This window comes from Cyprinodon variegatus, unplaced genomic scaffold, assembly GCF_000732505.1.
Source record: "Cyprinodon variegatus isolate N-32 unplaced genomic scaffold, C_variegatus-1.0 Scaffold804, whole genome shotgun sequence".
Lineage (NCBI taxonomy): Eukaryota > Metazoa > Chordata > Actinopteri > Cyprinodontiformes > Cyprinodontidae > Cyprinodon > Cyprinodon variegatus.
In genome coordinates this window covers 226,976-234,819 of record NW_015151257.1, presented here as the reverse complement: position 1 = coordinate 234,819, position 7,844 = coordinate 226,976, and the positions used below count along the sequence as shown (strand labels likewise).

The 7,844-nt window shown below is 50.8% G+C and overlaps 1 protein-coding gene across 1 annotated transcript in view; it reads left to right on the top strand.

Moving 5' to 3' along the window:
• Positions 1-6,227, top strand: part of ddx18 (DEAD-box helicase 18) — an 8,171-nt gene extending 1,944 nt beyond the window's left edge. The window contains exons 2-14 of the mRNA XM_015396538.1: positions 901-1,113; positions 1,208-1,315; positions 1,686-1,821; positions 2,205-2,305; positions 2,383-2,582; positions 2,660-2,774; positions 2,852-2,991; positions 3,067-3,228; positions 3,303-3,455; positions 3,532-3,645; positions 3,729-3,785; positions 4,149-4,326; positions 5,816-6,227. Of these exons, the coding sequence (XP_015252024.1) occupies positions 901-1,113; positions 1,208-1,315; positions 1,686-1,821; positions 2,205-2,305; positions 2,383-2,582; positions 2,660-2,774; positions 2,852-2,991; positions 3,067-3,228; positions 3,303-3,455; positions 3,532-3,645; positions 3,729-3,785; positions 4,149-4,326; positions 5,816-5,961 (1,823 nt within the window). The 3' untranslated portion in view covers positions 5,962-6,227. The remainder of the gene's footprint in view (positions 1-900; positions 1,114-1,207; positions 1,316-1,685; positions 1,822-2,204; positions 2,306-2,382; positions 2,583-2,659; positions 2,775-2,851; positions 2,992-3,066; positions 3,229-3,302; positions 3,456-3,531; positions 3,646-3,728; positions 3,786-4,148; positions 4,327-5,815) is intronic.
• Positions 6,228-7,844: the final 1,617 nt, after the last annotated feature.

The window sequence follows — 7,844 nt, the reverse complement described above, 5'->3', positions numbered from 1 at the left end:
TGTCCTCCGTCTCTCTGCGTCACCGTCCTGCTGCTGAACACCTTTACCTCCGTCCGTCTGAGTCCAGACGCCGCCCTGACGCCGTGATGTTGATCACCTCTGGAGGCGCTCATGTGGGGAAAAAGGCTGATCTGCCATATTTTAAAGAAAAGGCGGCCATTTTAATTCCTAGTGACTGAACCATCGACCCGTTGATGACGTCACTTTAATAATTATTAATTAAAACCAGAAACATTTTGTTCAGCTTACAGACAAAGAATATAATCTAATTTGGGATTAGAATAGAAACAATGAATCAGATTAATCGATTATTGAAATAAACTGTAACTGATTCAGTGATCAATGGTTAGCTGGATTATAGAGGCGGTAAACCTGCCTTTACCTGACAGAGCGACTCACTGAGAGCAGGAATTATGGGAAAAATATCTAAACATTTAGCATTTAAGATAAAAAATAAAAGTTTTCATCTGTCAACCTTCTCTATAATCCAGAACTCAAGTGGAAAAGTTTTAAGTTTAACTTGGTTTAAATTAGTAAAACATCTTCTTTAACTATTTGATTATTAATCAATAAATGGAAAAATTAATGAACAGATTGTTCAGTTAGTAATAAAACCGTTATCAGAATCCAGTCCGTATCGGCCTCCCTCCTCCGCGCTCCGCTGACGGTGAAGCTGGCGTCATCATGGAGGTCCAGCTGAGGTCGCTCTGCCGCCCGTCTCTCTGACCTCGGTGTTTAGGCCCGGTTAGTTGATGGCGTCTGCAGAGACGTTAGCTGATCCCAGACCAGCAGCAGAACCCTGGTGACGGGTCCTTTAGGATCCAGAGGTTCCAAACATCTGGACCTCAGAGCTTCTGGGTCTGAAGGAGAATCTGATTTCCTTCTGGTGTTTGGTTTTAGTGCGGTCCAACGGGCTGGAGGAGGACGGCTGGGAGGAAACGGCTGCTGATGTTAGCAACACAGATGGAAGAACCAGGAAGATCCAGAAGAACCAGGAGAACCTGGAGAACCAGGATGAGGAACCAGCAGAGGAGAGCAGCTCAGGAGGAACGGCTCTGAAGAAACAGAAGAAGAAGAAGAAAAGAAAGTTAGCAGAGACAGAAGCACCAGCAGGTAAAACCAGCACCGGTTCACCTACGGGGGGGGTCCATCACTGGTCTAACGGGTCGGTCTAACGGGTCGGTCTAACGGGTCGGTTCTGTTTCAGCTGGGAAGAAAATCCGGACTGATGAAGAGGAGGAGGCAGCAGAGGAAGATGATTCAGTAGAAGCTGCAGATGAAGAGGAGCAGCCTGAGCTTCCCACAGGATTAACAGGTAAACCCACTGTCCCTGAACGCACCGTCAGCCCAGGATCCGGGCCGCGCTGCCTTCAAGTGTTGCCCGTTCATCGTATCTGTGATGAAGCGGGTGTCAGAGGAGGCAAACAGAACCGCTGCTCTACTGTTACCTGGGAGGAAGCTGCTGTGGTTCCTCCATCAGCAGAACCTGCAGCTACACCTGTTCTCTACAGGAAGACCCGCCGGGTCCAGATCCGCCGGGTCCGGATCCGCCGGGTCCGGATCCGCCGGGTCCGGTTCCGCCGGGTCCAGATCCGCCGGGTCCGGATCCGCCGGGTCCAGATCCGCCGGGTCCGGATCGGCACAGCTGGTTCCAGCTGCTTCAGTAAATCCTGATTTGTTTCCAGGTGCGTTTGAGGACACGTCGTTCGCGTCCCTGGCCGGGCTGGTCAGCGAGAACACCCTGAGGGCGGTGAAGGAGATGGGCTTCGAACACATGACCGAGATCCAGCACAAGACCATCCGCCCCCTGCTGGATGGAAGGTACACTGCACCGGGCAGCCGGAACGCATTCCTCCTGGTTAACTGGTTTAGTAGACTGTTAACTGGTTTAGTAGACAGTTAACTGGTTTAGTAGACAGTTAACTGGTTTAGTAGACAGTTAACTGGGATAGCAGACTAACTCACCCGCTGACTGAGCAGCAGATGTTTGAATTTGAGATGAAAAAGCTTTTTGACTCTGTGGGGGAGGGAGCCGGTCAGAAACATCAGTGGGCGTCCTGCTGACTGGCGGCCGGGTCACGTGTCTGATCTCTGGTTCTGGACGTTCTCTGTTCCACCCGGTCCTGTAGAACCGGACCCTGAAGGAACCAGAGGTGGTTCTCCTCTGGCTGTCGTCATGGTAACGGTCTCTGGTGTCCCTGCAGGGACATCCTGGCGGCGGCTAAAACCGGCAGCGGTAAAACTCTGGCCTTCCTCATCCCGTCCATCGAGCTGATCAACAAACTGAAGTTCATGCCGAGGAACGGTGAGTCGTCGTCGTCCCGCCGCCACCTCTCGCCGCCGCTCCCGTCACCTCCTCACCTCTGCCCGCCCTCCCCTCAGGTACCGGCGTGGTCATCCTGTCCCCGACGCGTGAGCTGGCCATGCAGACGTACGGCGTGATGAAGGAGCTGATGGCGCACCACGTCCACACCTTCGGTCTGATCATGGGGGGCAGCAACCGCTCGGCCGAGGCCCAGAGGCTCGCCAACGGCGTCAACGTCCTGGTGGCTACGCCGGGCCGCCTGCTGGACCACCTGCAGGTGAGAGGAGTCGGTTCTGGTCCGGTTCCGCCGTGTTTCAGGCCGCCGCTTCTCCTAACGTCTCGGTTCCGTCTCAGAACACGCAGGGCTTCATGTACAAGAACCTGCAGTGTCTGATCATCGACGAGGCGGACCGCATCCTGGAGGTGGGCTTCGAGGAGGAGCTGAAGCAGATCATCAGGCTGCTGCCCAGTACGTCCCCACCTCGCCACTGGTTCCACTGGTTCCGCCGTGCCGGCGTTCTCTAAGCTTGTTCCTCTGTGCCGCAGAGAAGAGGCAGACGATGCTGTTCTCGGCCACGCAGACGCGCAGGGTGGAGGACCTGGCCCGCATCTCGCTGAAGAAGGAGCCGCTGTATGTGGGCGTGGACGACCACAAGGACAGCGCCACGGTGGACGGCCTGGAGCAGGTAGGCCCCGCGGCGGGACGCGGTTCTGCGCGGTTCTGCTGAGCGCCGCTGACGGCTCAGCCCGCTGTGTTCCAGGGTTACGTGGTTTGTCCGTCAGAGAAACGCTTCCTGCTGCTCTTCACCTTCCTGAAGAAGAACCGCAAGAAGAAGCTGATGGTCTTCTTCTCGTCCTGCATGTCGGTCAAGTTCCACTACGAGCTGCTGAACTACATCGACCTGCCCGTCATGGCCATCCATGTGAGTGCAGCCCGCCACGCCGCCGCGGCGCCGGCCCTCCGCTCCGGTTCTGACCCGTCTGCTTCTCCTCGCAGGGCAAACAGAAGCAGACCAAACGGACCACCACCTTCTTCCAGTTCTGCAACGCCGACTCCGGCATCCTGCTGTGCACGGACGTGGCGGCCCGCGGCCTCGACATTCCCGAGGTGGACTGGATCGTCCAGTACGACCCGCCGGACGACCCGAAGGTCAGAGCCGCCATCAGAACCAAGAACCCAGACCCCGTCGGTTCTGGGAGGTTGACGTTGTCCCGTCTGTCCTCAGGAGTACATCCACCGGGTCGGCAGAACCGCCCGAGGCGTCGACGGCAGAGGCCACGCCCTCCTCATCCTGCGACCCGAAGAGCTGGGCTTCCTGCGCTTCCTGAAGCAGGCCAAGGTGACGCCTCGGTCCGACTGGGCCCGCTGGGCCCGCTCTGCTGCCGGGTCCGCCCGCTTCACCTCTCCTTCTGTCTGCTTTAGGTCCCGCTGAGCGAGTTCGAGTTCTCCTGGAGTAAGATCTCCGACATCCAGTCCCAGGTGAGTCCAGAACCGGCTCCGGTCCCCCAGAGGTTCTGCTGGGCTCGGTTTGGGTCCAGCTTTTATTTTGCTGTCTCAGATGGACGCTCCGTCCTCCTTCCAGCGCCCCCTGGTGTCCGTCTGGATCACCTCCGTTCTTTCTCATAGATCTCAGCTGAAGTAGATCCGTTCCTTCATGCATCTAGATCATAGATCTGCAGCTTTAAACGGTCCCAGATGTTCGGTTCTGAAGGTTCCTGCAGCTCCTTTGGTTCCGTCCCTGAACTCTTTAGAAAACGTTGTTTAAAGGCTGTTTATTGAAGGTTTATTGTGATTTTAACGTCAGTTTAAATCTCCGTAAATGTAATCTGATTACTTCCTCAGCTGGAGAAACTGATTGAGAAGAATTACTACCTCCACAAGTCGGCGCAGGAGGCCTACAAGTCGTACGTGAGGGCGTACGACTCCCACTCTCTGAAGCAGATCTACAGCATCAACACCCTGAACCTCCCCATGGTGGCGCTGTCCTTCGGCTTCAAGGTCCCCCCCTACGTGGACCTGAGTATCCTTTATGCTGCAGATGCTCCAGAGCCGATGGACCCGGGTCCACGCTGGTCTTTAACCTCCAGGTAAACGAAGACGGGCGGCGTCCCGACGACAGACAGACGGCAGGAAGGCAGATCTAGACCAGTTAGATTCAGGAAAAACTGCTTAAAAACCAACAACTAGCAGAGAACCATCAGATTCCAACGTCTTAAAGGCTTTAAATTATCTTTAATGAATTTTAAAACCAATTAAGGCCTTAGATGGTTTTAAAATTCATTAAATTGATTATTGTGGAATCTAAAATGCTTTAATTAAAAAAGGTTTATATAAACAATTTCGTCAGAGCTTGAGGCGGAGAAAAAGCTAGAGAAAATGGAAATTTCAACAAAAGTGGCCGACTGGGGTTCAAGGAGACAGAAGCAGACATAGAAAAAGAAACATGGATACAAGAGGCAACTGAGAAAAAGCAGAGAGAGCAGAACGTTAGAGATTGAACTAACAGATTCTGCAGAGTGGGAGAATAGAGATAGAATGAAGCAGAATGATGAAAAAGGGGTCCCTATGTCCTCCAGCAGTCTAAGCCTATAGCAGCAGAACTATAGAGATAGATCAGGATAACCTGAGCCACTCTAACTAGAAGCTTTATCAAAAAGGAAAGTTTTAAGCCTAGCCTTAAAAGTAGACAGGGTGTCTGCCTCACGGACTAAAACTGGTAGTTGGTTCCACAGGAGAGGATGGTTTATTAATCTGTAATATCCCTTCCATCCACTAGAGGGTGCTGTTCTTAGGCTGCTGGAGCAGAAACATGACTGGATCCAGAGTTGGGTCTGGATTAATGGATCCAGATCAAACTTTCTGTGGTTCTGTTGGTGAATAAAGTCCTTTAGTCCTAATTGGGTCCATTTAGCGGCGCTGATGGAGGAGCAGCTAAAGGGGATGATAGAAACGTGGAGGACGATACGCTAAACAATTAGATAAGAGAAGACATGCTAGCAGTTAGCGAGGTAGATTAATGAGGTCATGATCTTCATAGAGCAGAGTTCTAACGTTCCTCTGAGAAGAACCAGAACCTGCTGACAGAACATCGTCTCTTCCAGCTCTGACTGGTGGATTAAACTGGAACAGTTAGCTCCCAGTTAGCATCAGCTTCATAAGGTAAACAGTCTGACAGTATGTTAGAGCGACGTACCCCATCTGTTAATCATAGATCTATGTTCATTGGTAAATCATTTCTATATTCTGACCTAATTGGTTCCTTATTAGTTTAATTAAAAGTCTAAAAATGTCTGGAAACATTTTTCCTGTTGGATCCATCAGGAACCAGAGACGTGTTTTCATCTCTGAGCTTTAAAACCAGAACCAAGTTATCAGCAGGTTGAAGTTACTCACATCTTCTCTGGTTTCCACCTCCGTCCTGGAGATGGACGCCAGCAGAAACCGGTCCTCTGACCACCAGCTGCAGACTCCGCCCCCGTAGGGAACCTTCTCCTTAACCCCGCCTCCAGATGTTCACAGCAGCAAAGGAGTGAAGCTGCAGAAACGAGGCGGCGGCGGCGGCTTCGGATACCAGAAGAACAAGAACGTGAAGAAATCCAGAATCTTCAAGCATGTCAGCAAAGGGCCGAGTGACAGGAGGCAGTTCTCCCGCTGACCTCCTCTTCCTCCTCCTCCTCCTCCTCCTCCTCCTGTAAATGTCCCCCCCATCGCCCCCCTGATGTAATAAACCACATAAAGATGGCAGCCGGCGTTTGTTTCTGGACTTATTGGACCTCAGAGGCAGTTTGCTGCAGCGTCTCCTGGTTCTGCAGGACGTTTTCCCCTCAGACCATTAAAAGAAGCTGCTTCCAACTGGTTAGACTGGAAGGAAGCTGGAAATGGAAACAGTTTTTTATTGGAAGATATTTGATTAAATACTGAAGAAAAACATCCAGGTTGTTTCAGTCATTTAATTTATTCATAGATTCATTTATTCATTCGTTCATTTATTCATTCGTTCATTTATTCATTCGTTCATCCTTCTGTGCTTTAAGCTTCTAACTGGTTTGATTTCTTTATTTTTTTTTCTCACATCAATGTTTAAGTTCTGCTTATTTTAAGTCGTCTCTACAGAAGATTAAAGGTTTATTTCTGCATAAAGAGGTCTGGGCTGGATGGTACCGGCTGGTTCTGGAGGGTCGGACGGTCTGCAGATGATCAGGACTGTTTCAGGTTGGAGGTGGACCAGAACCGGGTTTCCTGTAGGCCAGGTACCGAGAACCAGATCCAAACCTTCAGAACGCTGGAGGTTCTGCCAGGTAGGAGGCGAAGGAGGTCCAGAACCCTGAGATACTGAGTGAGGAGGTCCAGTCAGCTTCAGAAACAATCCAGGATGATACCGTTTAGAACCTGGATGAAGCTTGAAGATCCATGAAAGAACGAGGAGGAACCATCAGGGTCAGAACCCAGCGGGGACTTAACAGCAGGAACTAGTTAGACTCTACAGAACCAGTTCCCCCCAGGTTCCACCTACTCTATCAGCGCTCCGCTCGCACACGGACTGATGGTCTGTGGTGTAAATCAGTGAGAGCTGTTCCACGTCCTCCGCACCGTGAAACATGGAGCAGAGTTATTTATTGCTCTGCTCCGGTCGGGCCGGGTCAAGATCCGCTTTTCCAAACACCAAACAGGAGAAACAGAGAAGATCCGGTTTGTTAATTTAAAATATAGCAACAACAGATCGGTAATAACTTGGAGCAAAATTGTTAAATATTCCATAAAACAAACACCGTTTATTAAAAAGATTGGATGCAAATTATTGGTTCTTCAACAGACCAGGAAGCAGATTTCTTCAAAATATTGATTTCATACCAAGAGGCTTAAAAGTTTAATCAAATCCAGTCAAAGAAACGTCTTATCCAGGAATGGATGCAGAGACGCTGAGTTTGGAAGCAGAGAACAAAGTTCATAAAAAGGCAGCTCTGATGATCCCATTTATCCCTGGAACAAAATCTACAACAAACAGAAAATATTTGGGCAGAAACTGAACATCTGGATGCTGGTGGGATTATTTTAAACTTAGCGTTTATTACAGGATCTTTTGCTCCTATGAATCTAATATGGCGCACGCTCTCCTGGAGCTCCGAGGATGAGTCAGTTTCATCTGCTGCCGTTAGTAGGCAGAAGTTCACAGCTGGATCTCCCCTAACATGTAGACCTAACTCTGGTTCCAGGGGGTCCAAAAGGTTCAACAAGTGCAAAACTAATAGATGTCCAGCAGAGGGCGCTGTCTCAGAGGGAAACTGGACCCCACTCTGTAATCAGATCCAGATCAGGTCCAAGTCTGAAGCATCTGAACCAGCCTGTCCCCTCAGATGAACCATGATCCTGCAGGCTGGTTCAGGACCTGAAGCTGCTGGGAAACCGCTCTTAGACCAGTTCACCCTGGACTGGGTGGTTCTGATGGACCTGCAGCCTGAACCCTCCCTGCTGGTTCACACGGGTCCGTTTCAACAAGCAGGTGTTTTGAAAACCCGTTTCTGTTGCCATAGTAACATT